A 23,390-nucleotide genomic window follows, 5' to 3' on the forward strand; every position below is an offset into this window, starting at 1 on the left:
GCTTACTATTAGCTCAGTTCTCTGCTGACGACATACTCCACACACCCGTTAAAGAAGTATCGTTACCCTCCATACTACGTGATATTGCACGTCACGAGGAACCATTTGTTATTGCCCATCCGCCCTCGTTCAAAATCTGTATCGTGTGAACAAGACGATGTTTGGTGTTGACGAGTTTAAGTCGTGTTCATTCAAGTTTACCGCCGGCATACAATGCATGCTTAATGTTCAACAGACCACCACACTTTTTTACATAGACGCTCAATCCTGCTATTTGGAGCATACTGCTACCATCTTGTAATGTAGCCACTTAGTATTACCATTTTTGCCTTGTGTTGACATTTTCACCATGTGCTGTTGCAGGTCTTTCGAATGAGTTAAATAACGTCAGTCACATGTTCATCCCTCCAGTGTACGAATTTACCGTTTAACATAGAGCCTTCTGGCCCTACATCTAAACTCAGTTCCTCAACTACTGTAGGTGGAGCTGGACGGCCACGATATCCGCAGTCTCAACGTGGGCTGGCTGCGCTCACAGATCGGCGTGGTGGGCCAGGAGCCGGTGCTCTTCCAGACCACCATCTCGGAGAACATCCGCTACGGGCGGGACACCTGCACCATGGAGGACATCGAGGAGGCCGCCAAGATGGCCAATGCTCATGACTTCATCTCCAAGTTACCGCAGGTGAGAACATACACAACCTGACAGGTATGTTTTTCCATCGATATAATTCACCATGTAACTGCAGAACTTTTTCCTTGTGCTGAACAGTTTTCTTCCGATATTTCATGTTACCTTTCTAGTACAGATTGCTCTTCCAGTCGTATACACACTACATACACAGAGACCGCTGGGAGGTATTTGTTTAGAAGGAAAGACTGGCAACTGGGCATCGAAATACACTCCTGGAAATTGAAATAAGAACACCGTGAATTCATTGTCCCAGGAAGGGGAAACTTTATTGACACATTCCTGGGGTCAGATACATCACATGATCACACTGACAGAACCACAGGCACATAGACACAGGCAACAGAGCATGCACAATGTCGGCACTAGTACAATGTATATCCACCTTTCGCAGCAATGCAGGCTGCTATTCTCCCATGGAGACGATCGTAGAGATGCTGGATGTAGTCCTGTGGAACGGCTTGCCATGCCATTTCCACCTGGCGCCTCAGTTGGACCAGCGTTCGTGCTGGACGTGCAGACCGCGTGAGACGACGCTTCATCCAGTCACAAACATGCTCAATGGGGGACAGATCCGGAGATCTTGCTGGACAGGGTAGTTGACTTACACCTTCTAGAGCACGTTGGGTGGCACGGGATACATGCGGACGTGCATTGTCCTGTTGAAACAGCAAGTTCCCTTGCCGGTCTAGGAATGGTAGAACGATGGGTTCGATGACGGTTTGGATGTACCGTGCACTATTCAGTGTCCCCTCGACGATCACCAGAGGTGTACGGCCAGTGTAGGAGATCGCTCCCCACACCATGATGCCGGGTGTTGGCCCTGTGTGCCTCGGTCGTATGCAGTCCTGATTGTGGCCCTCACCTGCACGGCGCCAAACACGCATACGAGCATCATTGGCACCGAGGCAGAAGCGATTCTCATCGCTGAAGACGACACGTCTCCATTCGTCCCTCCATTCACGCCTGTCGCGACACCACTGGAGGCGGGCTGCACGATGTTGGGGCGTGAGCGGAAGACGGCCTAACGGTGTGCGGGACCGTAGCCCAGCTGCATGGAGACGGTTGCGAATGGTCCTCGCCGATACCCCAGGAGCAACAGTGTCCCTAATTTGCTGGGAAGTGGCGGTGCGGTCCCCTACGGCACTGCGTAGGATCCTACGGTCTTGGCGTGCATCGCCGCGGTCCGGTCCCAGGTCGACGGGCACGTGCACCTTCCGCCGACCACTGGCGACAACATCGATGTACTGTGGAGACCTCACGCCCCACGTGTTGAGCAATTCGGCGGTACGTCCACCCGGCCTCCCGCATGCCCACTATACGCCCTCGCTCAAAGTCCGTCAACTGCACATACGGTTCACGTCCATGCTGTCGCGGCATGCTACCAGTGTTAAAGACTGCGATGGAGCTCCGTATGCCACGGCAAACTGGCTGACACTGACGGCGGCGCTGCACAAATGCTGCGCAGCTAGCGCCATTCGACGGCCAACGCCGCGGTTGCTGGTGTGTCCGCTGTGCCGTGCGTGTGATCATTGCTTGTACAGCCCTCTCGCAGTGTCCGGAGCAAGTATGGTGGGTCTGACACACCGGTGTCAATGTGTTCTTTTTTCCATTTCCAGGAGTGTAATTCTATTATGGAAAGCGAAAATTTTTACTGTACTGGAACTTGAACCCAAATCTCCCACTTTATGTAAGGGGTTGCGTTAACCACCTCGGCGATCTGGGCACATTTCCTGTCCAACCTAAATTCTCACCTTGGCACACGCTAGTAGCATCCACTGCCCATTCACCAACTTATTGCCAGCGAGCTATGTGGAGACTTGGGCCCTGTTGCACACCCGCACTGAAGTTATCAAGACTATCATCCCTACCGATATACAACTTGTGTAATGTGTGGTGTTTGTTCTGTCAGACATATGTTACTGCCTTAAGAACTTAAGTGTCGGTGTGCAACATGGTCTAAGCCTCTTGCGGTAACATGTAACTCGCTTCGAGCAAGTAGCTAAATAGACAGTGGACGCTACTAGCGTGTGACAGGTTGAGAATTGGGTCAGACAGGATCCGTGTCCGAACGAACACTAACCTGTGTCTGGCCACTGTGACACGCAGAATCCCACTGCAGCTACGTGCAGCGGAGCGCTGGTTTACTGCGGAGTGTCTCTTGTGCTGCAGGTTCGTGTTAACTGAACTGTGAGTAATAATGTTGTTTTGGAATGGAACTTAGAAAGGCCTTCCCCTATCGCCTTTCAGAGGTGAATGATTTATGATGTAAGGTTGCTTGAATTTGAAAGTGTTAGGTGATGATATTGTGAATACTGTGTATGCAAAATGTATAAATAACGACGTTTGTGAGCGAATAGTTAGGACCACCAATGGTAGAGTTCTATTGCAGTTCTCCACAGACCCGTATCATTGAGCGATGTCTTCAGCGATGCCTCGATCGTCTTTACTCATAGAGCATCGACAATGGCTTTCGTTCTTCCACTGACAAAATCTTTTTTATGAAATTCTGGCGGCGCAGTTGGTTTCTCCCACCATCTTTACATCTTTGTCCTGTTGCTCTTCCGTTCGTTGAAACTACGAAATTCCTGGGGCTCATGCTCGGTAGGAAACTTCCTTGGTCCTCCCATGTGTCTTACCTGGCAGCCCGTTGCCCGCGTTCCCACAATGTCCTACATGACCTCAATGGCACTTCCTGGGGTGCAGATCGAACCACTCTCCTCCGTTTGTACTGATCCCTTGTTCGTTTGAAACTAGACTATGGGTGCTTTGTTTATGTGTCTGCAAGTCCGTTCCTCTTACACCGTCTCAATTCTATCCACGATCGTGGCATCCCTTTGGCCACTGGCGCCATTTACACTAGCGCGCTTGACAGTCTGTATGCCGAAGCTGCTGAATTACCACTGCCCTACTGTTAGGACTCTCCTCAGCAGGCATGCGTGCCATTTGTCTGTCATGCGTCGCCATCCATCTTATGCTTCCTTCTTCGATGACTCCTTTGATCTCTGGTATGAGACGCGTCCCTTTTCTCTGTTACCTGCTGGAGTTGGCTTTCGGCTCTTGCTTCACGCTACCAGCAAGATTCCCGGTGGGTGTTAACCCTTCACTACGTTGGCTTCGTGCGGCGGCCCGTGTACACTGTGGCCTTCATTCGCTTCTTAAGGACACTACTCAGGCCTCGCTCTATCGCCTTTAATTCCATGACCTTCACACAGAACTCCACGATAGTACCTTTGTGTTCACTGATGGCTCTCGGACTGACCATGGAGTCGGGTATGCCTTCGTTATTGGCGTCAACGATTTGGGTATTGGCTTCCGGCACGCTGCTCAGTATTTACAGCAGAGCTCTTCGGTCCGTATCGGGCTACGGAGTTCATCCGGCGACACAAGCTTTTCAATTGTGTTCTCTGCTCAGACACTCTCAGCGCCCTTCAAAGTGCCCGTGCGCGGCACACCGCCCATCCTTCAGTGTAACGTGTCCAGGAAAACTGTCCTTTGCTCACTTTTGATGGAGACACCGTGATGTTTATGTGGGTTCCTGGTCATTTCGATCTGCCAGGAAACGAGGCTGCTGCTGCTGCTGCTAACGCTGCAGTTCTCGTACCTCACCCCACTAGTTCCCATATTCCCTCCGGTAATCTCTGTGTTACCGTCTGTCAGGAGGTGGTGTCACTTTGGCATCGCCATTGATCCTCCCTTCATGGGAATAAGCTCCAGATTATTACGCCTCTCCCAGCGGGTCGGACGTCCTCCTCTCGGCCCTCCCGCCGGGAGGAGGTCATTTTAACTAGGTTACGTATTGGGCACTGCCTTTTTAGCCATCGCCACTTGTTGAGTGGCGCTACACCACCACTTTGTGCACACTGCGCCCAAGTTTTAACTTCCCTCCATTTCCTGACGGAATGCCGATTCTGTAACCGTTTACGTTCCCGCTTGGGTTTGCCGACTGAGCTATCAGCCGTTTTAGCGAAAGACTCGCTGGCTATCGACCGCGTTTTACTCTTAATCCGTCGTAGCAATATGACGAAGGCCATTTAATTTTTAGTTCTGGACCTCCGTTTGTCTGTCGTGTATTCTATAGACCTTTCTCCATGTCCCTGTATTTATGTGTCTTCTGTTACGTCGATTTGAACTGACTTACAGTAGTTTTTTTTAAATTTCTCTCTGTCTTCGTGTTCTGTAGTTTTTACTTGGGCGCGTATGACCACAGTTGTTTTTCGCGCACTAAAACAAAACAAACAAACAAAGGTAGAATAAAATTTAAGCGTGGTCTGGTAGCACAGTATCAATAATGTACGGAGGTCTTGGTTTGTGAGTTGTGAGATTTTGTAATTTAGCATTATAAGTACCCCCTCGAAAAGATCAGAGAAATGCGTAGTTGATATGGGACAATTTACATTATCAGAGAAGAAATCTGGTGAGTAAACGTATGGCATCAAAAGCTCAATGGCGAATTACTGAAGTAGAATTACTAACGCAAGTACCCTCTTATTTGACTTTGTACGGTAATAGGGCATACGTTGTGAATGAAAAGCAGACCGACATATACTCCCTGTGCAAAGCCACTGAAGTCGACGCAGGCGCATCTCAGGATTAACTCTCTGACGGTGAATTATTTGACATCGCTGTATTCGGCATAGATCTATTGCTTAACAGTGTTACATAAAAATTTTCTACCGGTCCGGGACCAGAATCCGGATTTACCGCTTATCGCGGACGGTCTTCTTAATCTCTTCCACAATCCATGCAGACATACATGGAAGTGAAACCATTTAATTTAAAACTCAGTCCACCAAAAGGAATCAAAATCACAATACTTAAATTACAATGCATAAGGAGTTAAGCATATGAGCACCAGTCAGTAGTAGGTGCCTCTTACTGAGATTACTGCGTGTTCTAGTCGGGAGTTGAACAGTTTGGAATCTCTTAGTCATCCACACCAACAACGCTGGCCTGAGTGGCCTAGCGGTTCTAGGCGCTTTAGTATGGAACCGTGCAACCGCTACGGTCGCAGGTTCGAATCCTGCCTCGGGCATGGATGTGTGAGATGTCCTTACGTTAGTTAGGTTTGAGTAGTTCTACGTTCTAGGGAACTGATGACCTCAGATGTTAATCCCATAGTGCTCAGAGCCATTTGAAACATTTTTTGAACATCAACAACAAATCGGGGCCGTAGACATGCCCCTTATTCATACGAACAACATTATTTTCTTAATTATGTTCAGTGTTCTCATGGACTCATGGAGATACGGCGTCACATGCAGTCCATTCGTCTCTATGGAGCGAGTCATATCCGTCACACGGCACTAATCACATCCCTTATGCTTGATGGAGGTTACCATGATTCCGCTCAAGAACTCACGCCATTACGTGCGGCTGTCGCAGTGCTTAGTGGCTTTTTAATACTGCGCCGTGTGTGCGAAATCTGATTATTACTTTTATTTTTGTTTTTCCTTTGTATACCCACGTCTATAGAAGATTCGCACACTAATATTTTTCAGTGGATGTTAATATAATGTTGTCCTTATTCGTCTAGTAACTATATGTCTGATCAATGAATTTAAAAGATGAGGGAAATTATATGGAATTATTTTCGGTGACATTCCTGTTGTGTATCTTCATTATCTTGATTCACAATCAGCTGCAAGCGCGTTTTCGAAATAGTAAGTCGTTTCCAACGTCCAAAATTTTCAGCAATATTAACGACGTTTCTTCCCGAATGAGAGTCGTACGAAGAAAGTCACTGTGGCAAACGTGCCTTCGCACTGTCCTCGTGGTATTCGGAGTATCTGTGTTTCGAATGTTCCTATGATCGGTATCACCCAAGACAAAACACCAAGTCCTCTGAAGAATAAATATATGTGTAAAATACAAGAATTAATATAAGAAACGATATGTGAATAAAATATCAAAATACGAGAATTTAAAAATATCGTAACCCTTCAACATGCCACATACACGTATATCATATAATAAATGTATGATACTTATTGTGAAACCAGTTGCAATTTTACAGTTAATATAACGCCCTAGTATCGCTTAATTTGATAACAAACTTTTGTGCAGTAACCTTCCACTGACGTGAGTACATAGATAAAAACAATGAAAACAAAGCAAAATAAATAAAAACAATAATTGGCCTTCGAACATAGGGCACAAAATTAAAAAAAGCAGCTACGGTAACGACTGAGCCACCATTCCATATGAGCATGCCGTATGGTAGAAGAGACATGAATTATCTAGAATATACCTCGAAACTTTTGACCATCACTCTTTCAGAAACGATCGGGTATCTATGGATGATACGAAAGATGTGTTCGCTTATTCTGACTCCTTTTCCACCGAGCAAAACTGCTGCGAAATCTGGTTATGGCACTTGCCGTGTTCACCTCGTTAAGAGATTCGTGCAAACAACTACACAGCCACCGCAGTCGAACGCGTCCACTGTAACGTCCAGCTGTCCAGCAGTAGCTCCTTTTCAGCGTGTAGAATTATCACTATGTACCACCGACGTACTTCCAAAATATAAGCGACTCATAAATAACTCTCAGCAGCCGCATTCGACGGAGCGCGAACTTTGGTTTTCGTTTATACACGCCTGTTGCAGTCAAATTACTCATTCCACATATGTGTCTTAGTGAAATTATTGAACGATTGTGCCAACCTTTGGCATACTTTTCATTCCGGTGATAGGTCCTGAATGATATTCAGCTATGCTGTCTATTTGTGATGGGACTCACTAAGTTATTCTATCAAGTGACTAAGATTCGTATCTCACATTCAGAAGGAGCACCGTTAGAATGACTAGGTCTTTACTTCGGAGCGACCTCTGCCGATTTTCTTATCCCTCCTTCTCCAACGCAGCTATTGCTCCAAGGGGGCCGAAAAAAATGTAACGCAATAATTATCACACAACACTCGTACTGGGGAAGACGGTAGTTCAAACCTGTATCTGGCCATCCAGATTTAAGTTTTCCGTGATTTCCCTTTAAGTTGTTGGATGGTTCCTTTCCCATCATTGAAACTGTCAACCTCGTGCACCAGAGACCAATAATTATCACACAACACTCGTACTGGGGAAGACGGTAGTTCAAACCTGTATCTGGCCATCCAGATTTATGTTTTCCGTGATTTCCCTTTAAGTTGTTGGATGGTTCCTTCCCCATCCTTGAAACAGTCGACCTCGTGCACCAGAGACACGTTATCGACGGATATTAAATCTTAACCTTCATCCCTGCCTTTGGCTACAGCGGAACTCATCATTTAGATAGCAGTGGATGAGATAGTTCTTGGACACTTTACGATTGTAAGTCTATTGAAAGCCATTCGGACGTAATGTCATCCCGTGTGCAGGGCTACGACACGCTGGTAGGGGAGCGCGGAGCCCAGCTGTCGGGCGGCCAGAAGCAGCGCATCGCCATCGCCAGGGCGCTGGTGCGCCGCCCCAAGATCCTGCTGCTGGACGAGGCCACCTCTGCTCTGGACACCGGCAGCGAGGCCAAGGTGCAGGCCGCGCTGGACAAGGTCAGTCCAAGGTCAATTCTGTCATTAAGTATCATCATTTACATAATTCAAGCTTCAGTTGAAATCAACACGCCCACGGAGATCTTCCGCCAGTCATTACACTGAACATTAGAATTGTTGGTTCTTTACTGAACTACACTACGGGCCATTAAAATTGCTACACCAAGAAGAATTGTAGATGATAAACCGGTATTCATTGGACAGATATATTATACTACAACTGACATTTTCATGCAATTCGGTTGCATAGATCCTGAGAAATCAGTACCCAGAACAACCACCTCTAGCCGTAATAACGGCATTGATACGCCTCGGCATTGAGTCAAACAGAGCTTTCATGGCGCCTACAGGTAGAGCTGCCCATGCAGCTTCAACACAGTTCATCAAGAGTAGAGACTGGCGTGTTGTAAAGAGCCAGTTGCTCGGCCACCATTGACCAGACGTTTTCAGTTGGTGAGAGATCTGGAGAATGTGGTGGCCAGGGCAACAATCGAAAATTTTCTGTATCCAGAAAGGCCCGTACAGGACCTGCAACATGCGGTCGTGCATTATCCTGCTGAAATGTAGGGTTTCGAAGGGATCGAATGAAGGGTAGAGCCACCGGTCGTAACACATCTGAAATGCAACGTCCACTGTTCAAAGTGCCGTCAATGCGAACAAGAGGTGACCGAGAATTGTAACCTATGGCACCCCATACTATCACGCCGAGTGATACGCCAGTATGGCGATGACGAATACACGCTTCCAATGTGCGTTCACCACGATGTCGCCAAACACGGATGTGACCGTCATGGTGCTGTAAACAGAACCACCATTCGTGCACCCAGGTTCGTCGTTGAGTACACCATCCCATGAGCCCCTGTCTGTGATGCAGCTTCAAGGGTAACGGCAGCCTCAGTCTTCGAGCTGATAGTCCATGCTGCTGCAAACGTCGTCGAACTGTTCTTGCAGATGGTTGTTGTCTTGCAAACGTCTCCATCTGTTGACTCAGGGATCGACACGTGGCTGGACGAACCGTTATAGACATGCGCATAAGATGCCTGTCATCTCGACTGCTAGTGATACGAGGCCGTTGGGATCCAGCACGGCGTTCCGTGTTTCCCTCCTGAACCACCGTTCTGCTAACAGTCATTGGATATCAACCAATGCGAGCAGCAATGTCGCGATACGATAAACCGCAATCGCGATATGCTACAATCCTTCCTTTATCAAAGCCGGAAACTTGATGGTACTTTCTCCTCCTTACACGAGGCATCACAACAACGTTTCACCAGGCAACGCCCGTTAACTGCTGTCTGTGTATCAGAAATCGGCTGGAACCTTTCCTCATGTCAGCACGTTGAAGGTGTCGCCACCAGCGCCAACCTTGTGTGAAAGCTCTGAAAAGCTAATCATTTGCATATCATAGTATCTTCTTCCTGTCGGTTAAATTTCGCGTCTGTAGCACGTTATCTTCGTGGTGTAGCAATTTTAATGGCCAGGAGTGTGCTTCTTTATCTGATTTCATAATCTACACTCCTGGAAATGGAAAAAAGAACACATTGACACCGGTGTGTCAGACCCACCATACTTGCTCCGGACACTGCGAGAGGGCTATACACGCAATGATCACACGCACGGCACAGCGGACACACCAGGAACCGCGGTGTTGGCCGTCGAATGGCGCTAGCTGCGCAGCATTTGTGCACCGCCGCCGTCAGTGTCAGCCAGTTTGCCGTGGCATACGGAGCTCCATCGCAGTCTTTAACACTGATAGCATGCCGCGACAGCGTGGACGTGAACCGTATGTGCAGTTGATGGACTTTGAGCGAGGGCGTATAGTGGGCATGCGGGAGGCCGGGTGGACGTACCGCCGAATTGCTCAACACATGGGGCGTGAGGTCTCCACAGTACATCGATGTTGTCGCCAGTGGTCGGCGGAAGGAGCACGTGCCCGTCGACCTGGGACCGGACCGCAGCGACGCACGGATGCACGCCAAGACCGTAGGATCCTTTGCAGTGCCGTAGGGGACCGCACCGCCACTTTCCAGCAAATTAGGGACACTGTTGCTCCTGGGGTATCGGCGAGGACCATTCGCAACCGTCTCCATGAAGCTGGGCTACGGTCCCGCACACCGTTAGGCCGTCTTCCGCTCACGCCCCAACATCGTGCAGCCCGCCTCCAGTGGTGTCGCGACAGGCGTGAATGGAGGGACGAATGGAGACGTGTCGTCTTCAGCGATGAGAGTCGCTTCTGCCTTGGTGCCAATGATGGTCGTATGCGTGTTTGGCGCCGTGCAGGTGAGCGCCACAATCAGGACTGCATACGACCGAGGCACACAGGTCCAACACCCGGCATCATGGTGTGGGGAGCGATCTCCTACACTGGCCGTACACCTCTGGTGATCGTCGAGGGGACACTGAATAGTGCACGGTACATCCAAACCGTCATCGACACCATCGTTCTACCATTCCTAGACCGGCAAGGGAACTTGCTGTTCCAACAGGACAATGCACGTCCGTATGTATCCCGTGCAACCCAACGTGCTCTAGAAGGTGTAAGTCAACTACCCTGGCCAGCAAGATCTCCGGATCTGTCCCCCATTGAGCATGTTTGGGACTGGATGAAGCGTTGTCTCACGCGGTCTGCACGTCCAGCACGAACGCTGGTCCAACTGAGGCACCAGGTAGAAATGGCATGGCAAGCCGTTCCACAGGACTACATCCAGCATCTCTACGATCGTCTCCATGGGAGAATAGCAGCATGCATTGCTGCGAAAGTTGGATATACGCTGTACTAGTGCCGACATTGTGCATGCTCTGTTGCCTGTGTCTATGTGCCTGTGGTTCTGTCAGTGTGATCATGTGATGCATCTGACCCCAGAAATGTGTCAATAAAGTTTCCCCTTCCTGGGACAATGAATTCACGGTGTTCTTATTTCAATTTCCAGGAGTGTATGTATCCACCTTACTAGCCTACCTGATAATCGGGAAATTCGGTTCACTTTCAGGAACGCTACTTACACAGCAGTACAGTAATGATGATAATCTCCTATCTAGGGAAAACAACAAAAGATGGTATGAGCGAGAAATACATGATTAACGTGAACTCCAACGACAATATTTCGAAGACACTAAGGAATTACAAACCTTGGCTGTATACGAGCATTGAGTAAAATCAATAGGGAAAGCTGAAAATTGGTACTAGGATGGGATTCGAAGCCGGGGCTCTTGCTTACTAGGCAGATGCTCTGACCACTTTTCTTATGTAGTTTTAAAGACTCTACCTCTTCTTTTTTTTTAACTCACATCCTCTGTATGACAGCCATCAACGTTGACCACCTTATTCCTCCTCTGAAAGGGAAAGGGGACTACAAACGAATGATGTACTTGCCACCATCGCTTGTGTCCTAAGAAAAAAAAGAATTGCACCTCTCCAGGCATTGGCGTCTATCTATGCATGTCCCTAAGCAACTAACCTATTACTAAAAGGGGGTAGGAAAGGAAGAAAACATGGGAAGAGAACACAGGGGAGGGATGAACATGAAAAGGGTTATGCAATTTTTCCTTTTTTTTTTTTAACTGAAATTCCGAGAGCCTCTCGTGCCTTCGAAGGGTGGAACGTCCATACGTGTTTTCTCGAAATTTTTATGTTGATTCCGTTTATAGTTCCTTCAGAGCATGATGTCACCAAAATAAACATCAGCATCTCATGGCTCGGACGTTCCAGCTCGAAGGCATATCAAGAAAAATGCTCCATAGAAAAGTTGAAAAGAACTGCTTGTTTCTGAGGTTGTGAAGAAGTGCTCAGTGACAATTATTAAGGTATTCCAATAATCCAGTTCCGATTTCTTGTTGGGCCGAAAAGGTAGTAGACCGTATGGCCGCGTATCCAATTCAGAATGTTAGTTTTCGTACCAGGGTAATGAATCACATACGGGAGTGAAAGCATCTGGAAAGTGATGTGAGCAGTTGTATGTCCAGTAAGGAAAGCCAAGATACGTTGCGTGAGTCTCAACATGTCAGACAACGGATCACATGAAATTCGTTGGTCGTTTATGTCGTCCACACCACACTTGACACAGAGGGATATGTCGACGAGGTGGATGTGGTGCAAACGAAACTGGTTGACCTGTTTTTCATTGATGGTGATATGCCAGATGGATTAGAAGCTGGTTGTCGAGAAAGTCTGCATGCATCACTTTCCATACATGACACCATATGAGCTGGGGAAACGTGTGTTCAATGGGACTGATTCATTTGTAATGCGTTGCTTACAGTCTTTGTCTGGAGTATTTGTGGGAGTTGCAAGGATTAGAGGACGCAACTTAATTCCAGAAAGAAATGCCACAAGTGATAAAAGGGGGCTGGAATGTCTGATAACATGACTGGGGTGACATGGAGTCCGAAGCATATTCATGTAAAGCATTCCAGCGAGGCTCGCTGGGCAACAGCACCAGACTTTCAGCTGAGACCTAACAAAAGGTGCTATAGCTCTGTCTGGCACATGGAATAAGCCAACCTTACCACTCTCCCATGGGAGAGAAGGGAAGAATATTTAACTATGATTAGCTTCTTGGTACAGACGAAGGATCTCATCGCCATCAACAATGAGGCCAGATAAACTCTGGCCACATGAGAGATAGGAGAGGTATGGTGGACACTTATGTATTGCACACGCCATACAGTGTCGAGGGACCTGAGCTGATGATCAAAGGGGCCAGTTCTGATTGATTGAAGTAGGCGTCTGGTGTTTGTTGACGCCGAACGACGAAAAAGGTCTGTCACCGTCAAACAGTAGTCGAAAGCTCATCGAAGACTCAATCCCAAGAACAAGCTTACCACCACAAACTGCTCGCTGCAAAATTTTCCCCTGCGTTACGCTCTAGCTGGACCCTGGATAGGGTCCTCAGCTCGTGGTCTAGTGGCTATCGATGCTGCCTCTGGATCATGGGGTCCCGGATTCGATTCCCGGCCGGGTTGGGGATTTTCTTTGCGCAGGGACTGGGTGTTTGTGTTGTACTCATCATTTCATCATCATTCGGGACAGTTGCTAGATTCGACTGTGTAACAATTAAACTGTGTAAAAATTGGGAATCTGTAGGAGCGGTGATGACCTCGCAGTTGAGCGCACCACAGACAAAACCAAACACCGGATGAGCAGAGAAGCAGTCTGCCACTGCTTGCTAATGAGGCTCCGGTTTAAGGGAAAGTGTCTTCGTTGAGTTACTGTAGCAGTTTAAGGGGTCACACACAGAATTTCTATTTGGCGTAATGAACGGTAGTTTGTTCTAAATGTAGAAAAAAGTGAGCTAAAGCATATGTCACGGAGAAAAGCGCTGTAATATTCGAATGTGTTACTAGTGATGTGGTGCTTGACAATACGCGTCCATTAAATAAAAATGTTAAAACGTGTCTGATTTCCTAAGGGACCAAACTACTGAGGTCATCGGTCCCTAGACTTACACACATCCTTAAACTAACTTATGATAAGAACAATACAAATACCCACGCCCGACGGAGGGCTCGAACCTCCTGCGGGAGACGCCGCGATATTCGTGGCATGGCGCCTCTAACCGCGCGGCCACTCCGCGTGACTCGATTAAATACACTCCTGGAAATGGAAAAAAGAACACATTGACACCGGTGTGTCAGACCCACCATATTTGCTCCCGACACTGCGAGAGGGCTGTGCAAGCAATGATCACACGCACGGCACAGCGGACACACCAGGACCCGTGGTGTTCGCCGTCGAATGGCGCTAGCTGCGCAGCATTTGTGCACCGCCGCCGTCAGTGTCAGCCAGTTTGCCGTGGCATACGGAGCTCCATCGCAGTCTTTAACACTGGTAGCATGCCGCGACAGCGTGGACGTGAACCGTATGTGCAGTTGACGGACTTTGAGCGAGGGCGTATAGTGGGCATGCGGGAGGCCGGGTGGACGTACCGCCGAATTGCTCAACACGTGGGGCGTGAGGTCTCCACAGTACATCGATGTTGTCGCCAGTGGTCGGCGGAAGGTGCACGTGCCCGTCGACCTGGGACCGGACCGCGGCGATGCACGCCAAGACCGTAGGATCCTACGCATTGCCGTAGGGGACCGCACCGCCACTTCCCAGCAAATTAGGGACACTGTTGCTCCTGGAGTATCGGCGAGGACCATCCGCAACCGTCTCCATGAAGCTGGGTTACGGTCCCACACACCGTTAGGCCGTCTTCCGCTCACGCCCCAACATCGTGCAGCCCGCCTCCAGTGGTGTCGCGACAGGCGTGAATGGAGGGACGAATGGAGACGTGTCGTCTTCAGCGATGAGAGTCGCTTCTGCCTTGGTGCCAATGATGGTCGTATGCGTGTTCGGCGCCGTGCAGGTGAGCGCCACAATCAGGACTGCATACGACCGAGGCACACAGGGCCAACACCCGGCATCATGGTGTGGGGAGCGGTCTCCTACACTGGCCGTACACCTCTGGTGATCGTCGAGGGGACACTGAATAGTGCACGATACATCCAAACCGTCATCGAACCCATCGTTCTACCATTCCTAGACCGGCAAGGGAACTTGCTGTTCCAACAGGACAATGCACGTCCGCATGTATCCCGTGCCACCCAACGTGCTCTAGAAGGTGTAAGTCAACTACCCTGGCCAGCAAGATCTCCGGATCTGTCCCCCATTGAGCATGTTTGGGACTGGATGAAGTGTCGTCTCAGGCGGTCTGCACGTCCAGCACGTACGCTGGTCCAACTGACGCGCCAGGTAGAAATGGCATGGCAAGCCGTTCCACAGGACTACATCCAGCATCTCTACGATCGTCTCCATGGAAGAATAGCAGCCTGCATTGCTGCGAAAGTTGGATATACGCTGTACTAGTGCCGACATTGTGCATGCTCTGTTGCCTGTGTCTATGTGCCTGTGGTTCTGTCAGTGTGATCATGTGATGTATCTGACCCCAGGAATGTGTCAATAAAGTTTCCCCTTCCTGGGACAATGAATTCACGGTATTCTTATTTCAATTTCCAGGAGTGTATCTAGACGTCATGCTGCAAATTGATATGAATGTAACGATCATATAAGATCGTTTTCGCGTAGGCCGATGTACGGGCTTGGTTCATCGGGTGAAAGATAGGAAAGTGTAGTTCATGTTTGAAGGAGACCGTGTAAAGAACATCTGTGCGGCCCATTCGTGAGTACTGCTAGAGAGAATCGCGAAGGCAACATTAGAAAAGATTAAGACTGGTACGGAGGCATATTGACAGTCGTTTTTCCGTCGCTCACTTTGTGAGTAGAACAGGAGAGGGGGATCACTAGTAGGTGCACAAGGCACCTTCCCCCATTCACCGTATAGTGTTTTGCGGAGTATACATGTAGATGTCTGTACAAACTCTGCGCTATCCGTTCCCGTGGCTTGTCGTAGTGCCTTTGCGTATATTGTAAATTTATAAGTGTACATTGATTACGCCCTGTTTTTCGGTCAGACGGTTGTTAAGCGTAAGCGGCTCGCCGCTCTGATCATTTTGCTATCTCATATACTAGATCTAAGTGATGGAAAATCGGTCTTTTCGTTTATTTTACTGTCTACACATGTAATGAATTCTTACTGATTGTATTTCAAGTAGTGAGGCCATCACTTGTAATTGGCCCAGTTACTCTGACACTACACCCTTATTTAGTTAAGAAAACGCTAATAATTTATTTCAATTTTCGATACATCTAGTTACTACTCATTTCAGCAATTTGTTATTCTAGCTCTGCTAACCAAAATGTTTCGCTGCTGCCCTTCTTCGCAACGGTGTAGTGTATGTACGCGGCGTTTCGCATGTTTGAATATTACTCAGATATAACTACATATGTGCTATTTATTTCTGCGTTTACAATATAATGCCATAAATACTGTCAAATGACTTCTCAATCGTGGCAGACGATGTCGGCATTCACTCGTAATCAGCATATTAAAGTGCGAGTCAATTGTCACTGTTCAATTAACAGTGTTGCTGCAAGCATTGTGTTGTTGATGCTAGGTTGTGTTTGTTACACATTGTTGGTATTTTCCTTGGTTATCACATAATATATCGCTAATGTTCACGTAACGTTTTGTTACCTAGTGTAAACACAACTGTTAAAATAGTGCATAACACCATTAAATTACTGGTAGCGTGCAGAGTTTTTGGAGTACAGACGATACATGAGTGACCCGCCAGGGTATCCGAGAGCGCTAACGCGCTGCTTCCTGGACTAGGGATCGAATCCGCCCGGCGGATTAACGACGAGGGCTGGTGTGCCGGCCAGCTTGGATGTGGTTTTTAGGCAGTTTCCCACATCCCGCTAAGTGAATACCGGGCTGGTCTCCACTTCCCGCCTCAGTTACACGCCTCGCAGACATCTGAACACATTCGCACTATTCCACGGATTACACTAGACACATACAGTTGGGGTACACTAATTCCGTCCCGGGGGATACGGGGTGGCGGCAGAAATGGCATCCGGCCACCCTTAAAACTAACCTTGCCAAATCCATTCTAACCGCGCCGACCCTGCGATCGCTGCGGGACTATGTCGACATTGATACAATGAAATTCATATGCTTGCTTCATACGTACACCATAGTTCATACCTTTTTTGCATATAGAAATAGTTTCGCGGCTTTTGACCACCGCCGTTTGCTACGGAAATGAGTCACGTAAGCGTCCGTCTCTGGGACTTTCTAAACTCAAAGCGGTCGCTCTCCGGTTATTTCCACTCTAGAGGCCATTTTGCTACACCGCATGAGCCCCATTCATGCCAACTGGAAGCTCTTTACCTATGAAACCTTTCGCGGACCTGTTAGCCCTGACGGTTTAGTGTAATATCATAAAGTGTTCCCACTACATCTGGAGATATACCTCACTCTCCAAGCCACTGTACAGTGGATGGTGGAGAGTACTCCTTATAAACGGCTGTCCATGTGTCTTTGTACAAGCACTTACCTCTTTTACATTTTTTTTGTGAACGATGTGCGTGATGCTCGAAGGTAGAGACAAAATTATTTACTTCGAATTAGTTTGCCGAACATTGCGAGATAAGATAGCGATCGCTAGATCTATCGAAATAATTTTTATGTTTTATTAATTACATGTTTAAGCAAGAAACTCCTCAAATTTCTAAGGTTGCCAACGATGTCGATGCCATGTGAAACCGCTCTATTGTAGACGTTTCATATAGTCTTTCTCGGATTTAATGTTACTGTCATTCAATACTGGTACGTTTAATTATTGGTGCGTTTCTTGGTTCAGCCCGCTACCAAACAAAGCAGTGGGATATGCTTATCTCTTGATAATATAACGGAACGATACAGACAAACTGTGTTCTGCATCTCTCTAACATATTGATACGGTATGTGCACATTTGTGTTCCATGCAAGCCCTGAGTACTGCACACGTTATTTATATTTTGGGTTTCCGCATTTCACTTCCTTCATTATCCTCAGCGTAAATGAGTAAGTGAATGTGTGTCCCTGTATAGTATTTCAATAGCAATTAGCAGCGCAGCACTTTGCTGTGTGCTGTAGACACTCGATGGCAAACATAGTGGCTTCAGCTAAAGTAAAAAGCCCTCTTAGTGGCCTTCCGACTGTTGTCAGGTTGGTGGCGGAAAGGACCCGTCTGATCAGTTCCTCTTACCGGTGGTGGTGGGGGGCAAGACTAGGGACTTCGTCTTAGAATGTGAACTGCGTAAGCCTGCCAAAGTGTTCTAAATCAAATTATTTCTCAGCGATTGCCTAGGAGTCACATTTAATAGTTTATTCAGATTAGGAAATGACGTATTTTTCGGGTTTTGTTGATTTTCTGAGACTTACTTTGTCCTACCATAACTTGTGGCGTCGAAATGCATTCCTCGATATATGCTGATGGTTTGAGAGAATGTTTTATATTAATTGCGAATGTGCATGTGAGTGAACTCTTGTGTAAATATGGTTTCATCTCTTGTCGTAAATTCATTTCCGTTTCAGTTTTATGAATAACTTTGCAGATTTCCTTTATATGGCACCACTCCGTCTTCAGGCCACGAGTGGTTTTCCGGGACCATCCGACCGCCGTGTCATCCTCAGTGGAGGATGCGGATAGGAGAGGCGTGGGGTCAGCGCACCGTTCTCCCGGTCGTTATGGTGGTATTCTTGACCGAAGCCGCTATTAATCGGTCGAGTAGCTCCTCAGTTCGCATCACGAGGCTGAGTGCACCCCGAATAACGGCAACAGCGCATGGTGGCCTCGATGGTCACCCATCCAAGTGCCGACCACGCCCGACAGCGCTTAACTTCTGTGATCTCACGGGAACCCGTGTATCCACTGCGGCAAGGCGGTTGCCCTATATGGCACCACACATGGTCAAATTCTATCTGCCCTCTGCACTATACAGTTATATTTTCTATTCTGAACTCGTTTGACAGTGAATGTTCAGTGTTATTAAAACTTTTCGTGTGGTTTCATTGTGTTAAACTCTGATTTTCGAGTACTTGCTTTGTTCATATAGACCATCTGCTCACATTATGTTATTTTCGTTTGCATATTCACTGGGATTTTGTTTATCGTGGCACGTTTTTATCAAGTAATTTATCTCATAAATATTTAGAAAATCTGCGAGCGTTCCATTTTTTAAAGTCTTGCACCCATGTGATTCTTTTGGGCATAGACTTGTTTTTGTGTAAATGTTCTGTGACATTTTATTTTTATGTTTCGGAAGGCACGATACCTGCAGTCTGTAGTTTTATGGTGAAGAACTGACTCCCTTCACTCTTATTCTTTTAATGTGAACTTAGTATGCGTGTGAATTTATCCTATCCTCCTCCCGTTTTGTTTGAATTATATTCATAAAATGCCTCAGTATCCATTATATTCTTCTCTGGAATGTTATCAGTAAGTAAATGCAGGCAATAGCAAACTTTAACTTAACTTCTTATGCTGTGTTTGAAATTGTTTCTTTCTAAAAAAGCAAATCGTGAAAAGTTTGACTGTTTCTCAGGCAACAAGTTTCTTATTGTAATAATTATAGTATACACAACCTGGCGTTGTCCAAAGTGCAACAGTTCTTATAAGCCAGTTCTTTTCATCTTTCTCACATAGAATTTAGTAGGTTGTGTCGAGATCTCCTGTTGCTTTTCACCGGAAGGAATATAGTTCCTAAATAATTTGACCTTAATTGATCAGCTGATGAAAGCAATTAAGGAAATATGATTAGTGTGGATCAAAACTTTATTATAATTGAATTTTCCCAACTTGGACAAGTAGTGACCTAACATAATTAATTAATCGTGGAACTAGTTGTACAGGTCTCAGAGTTCCCAGTATATGTTTCCATCCACTGTATATTCCTGGTTATTAACACATACCATTTAATACGTCTATTAATGCTCGGAATTACACTTTCTGCTATCTTTTTGATTAGAATGTTGCTGGTGTAAGGACTCCCATACTGGAAAATCAAGAGCAACAGAAAGCGTCCTTCACCATTAGGAAAAGCCAATAAACCGCTGCAGTGTGCAATAAGATAGCATTAGATACAATTTGAAATTCGCATTTGTAAGCAAATCTCTTCAGCCTGTGGCAGACCTATTTATGAAGCAACACAAGTGCACTGTTTTGCAGTAACCTTTCCAATTGCGCTAGAAAGACATGTTCCTGTACTGGTACCCCCAACTTAGTTGCCTCTGCTTCACCTACAGAAAGCTTTACACATCACCTGCCCCGTGTTGCCGTCAATGCTCGGACGGACTGAGTACTAATGGAGTGTAAGAGAGGAAGCTGCCTAGACAACTGCCATTTTTTTTTTTTTACAACGAAGCATTGTGGAACGAGTCAAGGGAACAAAAAAATCAATCAAGTTATGATAGTTTCAGATACATGCAAACTGTGATCGAAAAATCCAAATTTAAACCAAAATAATTTTTCGTTAATGAAGTTTTTCTCGTGAACAAACTGCAGGCCAGCGTTGGTCGAACGACCATCATCGTGGCGCACAGGCTGTCGACTGTGCGCAACGCGGACAGGATCGTGGTGCTGTCCGGAGGCGGCGTGGTCGAACAGGGCAGCCACGACGAGCTGATGGCGCTCAAGGGCCACTACCACACTCTCGTCACTGCCCAGCTGTCCGCCGCCGTCAAGGAGGCCGAGGAAAAGGGTGAGCACCAGCAAGTTATGGTACGAGGCAGAGTCTATTTCACTACGACGAGTGAAAATTATATGAAGGGCTTGCACCGTAACGTATCTTTAATGTCATATTGTGGTTGTCACACATACGTTCGTATGGTTTCAATGAATTATTTTTGGGCTTTTGACGGTGTGATTTGCTTCTTTGACCATTAACCTGGATGGTCGTCGTCGGTGATATAGTGTATGGCACTGGCGCACTGCCAATATAATTCTTTACTTGCTTCATCTCCCCATCATTGTTATCATACCATAGGGGCACCTTGGAACTTGTAATAGGACTGCTGAACAGGAGTACGGACTAAATAAAATATTTAAGTAGATGGTGTTGTTTCAGAGATGTGTTGCTGCCGATGCTCAGGTACAGTTTGTTGCATTAGCCCATGCTTCGAAATATCTATCTTCCTAATCTTGGCTCTACATTGCCTAATGAGCTACATCCTTCTTTCTGTTTTATCGCAGCAACATGTGATCTTCACATTGACATTATGGGTTTTACGATTAACTACTGGAATGGAGAGGAATCTGGAGCCAGTAGTATGTTGGAGGATACCACATAACAGCTCTCCTTAATATCGTCGTCCCTTCCATGTCTCGTTTTGACAGACATTTACATCTTCCGCGCTCGATAACTGTCGACTTTTCTCGCGAGGCAGGCTTTTAAATAAAGTACCCACCTGGGCTTTCTGTGGTTCCTAAAGAAGATTTCCCAATTAGCATTGTAGATCATAGATCGAATACCGCTCAGGCAGAAAAAACTTCATTAGGTACTTCATTCAGCACTTAGTCTTTGGTCGAGACTACCCCACTTCGTAAATTATCACCTTTTATGTCCCGCCTCACAAATACGCCTGTATCTATATATAAGGAAAATTTGTAATCGGGGCAACAAGGCGACGTATATCAGTCACCTGCTTTAGAACATCTTGCCATCGAATGACAACCGCCAAAATGAGCACTGTTTCAAAACAGGGTTCACAGCGTCCTGCAGAACTGTCCATTCATCAGGAGAAGTGGCATCTTCTAAGTCGTGGACATCTTCAGTGTTGCCATGTCACCAAGCTCTGTTAAAGCACTTCCCTATATGATGTGGCGATACTTAGTTACAGGCTGCTGCGATGGCTTTTATTGCGTGAAGCAGATTCCAGTTTGGGGTTGCAGTATTGTTTTCAGCAGCGTGAATTGCAGCTCTTACAAGTCCCTTACGATAAGCTCTCTTTATGGGAGAGATTATGCCTTGGTCGAAAGGATGAAGGCGGCTTGTGGCGTTGGGCGGAAAAAACTGAACCTTTATGTTGCATAGGTTTAGATCATGAACGTTATGGGCAATACATCTGTCCCATGTAGAAAGAACATGTCTGTTTTGAGCAACCATTCGACTGTTGAATCGAAGAAGCCACTTGCGAAATGATGTGCCATAGATCCAAGCTTTCTTGTGGTGAGAGTAGGTGCAAAGTGAAGTGTCCATATTTATGTTTTTAAAACAACGTGGTTTCTCGGATTTACCGATAACCCAGGGACGAAACTTCTCACTGCCCTCAGCATTACCGCACAGTACAACATTCACACGTTGTTTGCTTCGTGCTCCACCGTGACACTTACCACCTTTTATCCCCAGGGTGTGATTTGGAAAAAGATTGTAGAAAAACCCAGATTCATATATGTTATACACATCACTAGAGGTGTACTTTTCCCTCACTCGGTTGAATTCGTGCAACCAGCTGTTCGCACTTTCTTCATCAACTTTATTTGCTTCACCACAAATTTGTACAGATGAAATTGAATGTCTCTTTTGGAACCGATACAACCAACCAGCAGAACAACGGAAGTCTTCGATGCCCATATCTTTAGCAATATCATTTGCTTTTGACTGAATCACAGGGCCAGTTAAAGGTATGTTAGATGCACGCATATGAACCATTCTAGCAGTAACGTCTCGATGTTTTCATACTCGGCGGTACGAAGTCGTTTAGATTTGTTTCCAGACCCTGATGCCGCAGCATTAATAATTTTTTCTCGATTCTTAATAATCGTAGATAAAGCAGATTTAGGTATTCCAATTGCTCTGCAATTGCCGTATTCGTGGTACCATGGTCCACTTCATCTAGAATCTTAAGCTTTAACTGTACATTTAGAGCTGTCTGATTCCTCTTTGCCATTTTCGCGTGCTACGGTACCGGTTGTAACTGTAGTTCTTATTCATTATTCTAAATCGATACGGCTACGACTAACAGAACATTCCTAATTGCTGCTGCACACATTATTGAATGTCTTACAATGTACAGCATACGCTGATTCTTGAGGTGATAAAAGCGGGCTACCGACCTACAATACGTTAAAAACGAGTCAAAGATAAGTATAATTAGCTTTGTAGATACATGTCATAAACTCATTTCGCAAAAAAAAAAATTGCGGTTTAGAATACTCTAAGATCGGAAGTTTGTGTTACAGTGAAATTTAATTACGCTAGGAACTGAAACAGAGTTTGTAATTGGCCTTAACCGAAATTCGTGTTAACCGATAAAACATACCATAAGGACTAATGTATTCCTGGCGGGACCAATATTTTTTTCACGTTAACCGCGAGTTCGTCTTATGCGAGTTCGCGCTAACGAGATTGTACTGTATATGTAAGTGTTAGGAAGTCTTTTCTAAAGATATTTTCGTGGAGTGTAGCCATGATATGGAAGTGAAACATGGACGATAAACAGTTTAGATAAAAAGAGTTTCGAAATGTGCTGCTACAGAAGAATGCTGAAGATAACGTGGGTCGACCATGTAACTGACGAGGATGTACGGAGTAGAATTTGGGAGACAAGAAAATTATAGCACAACTTGACCAAAAGAAGGGATCGGTTGATAGGACACATTCTGAGACGTCAACGGATCACGAATTTAGTACTAGAGGGAAGTGTGTGTGTGTGTGTGTGTGTGTGTGTGTGTGTGTGTGTGTGTGTGAGTGTGTGTGAGGGAGGAGGGAGCAAAAAAATTGTAGAAGGACATCAAGAGATGAATACAG

At 46.4% G+C, this 23,390-nt stretch overlaps 1 protein-coding gene across 1 annotated transcript in view; it reads left to right on the forward strand.

Annotated features, from left to right (window-relative positions):
- The window catches only part of LOC126354017 (ATP-dependent translocase ABCB1-like), a 282,194-nt gene that overhangs the window by 151,552 nt on the left and 107,252 nt on the right, over positions 1-23,390 (forward strand). The window contains exons 11-13 of the mRNA XM_050003340.1: positions 482-685; positions 8,045-8,215; positions 20,147-20,342. Coding sequence (XP_049859297.1) covers positions 482-685; positions 8,045-8,215; positions 20,147-20,342 — 571 coding nt within the window. The remainder of the gene's footprint in view (positions 1-481; positions 686-8,044; positions 8,216-20,146; positions 20,343-23,390) is intronic.

The sequence above is a fragment of the Schistocerca gregaria genome, chromosome 3 (genome assembly GCF_023897955.1).
Source record: "Schistocerca gregaria isolate iqSchGreg1 chromosome 3, iqSchGreg1.2, whole genome shotgun sequence".
NCBI classification, from domain to species: domain Eukaryota; kingdom Metazoa; phylum Arthropoda; class Insecta; order Orthoptera; family Acrididae; genus Schistocerca; species Schistocerca gregaria.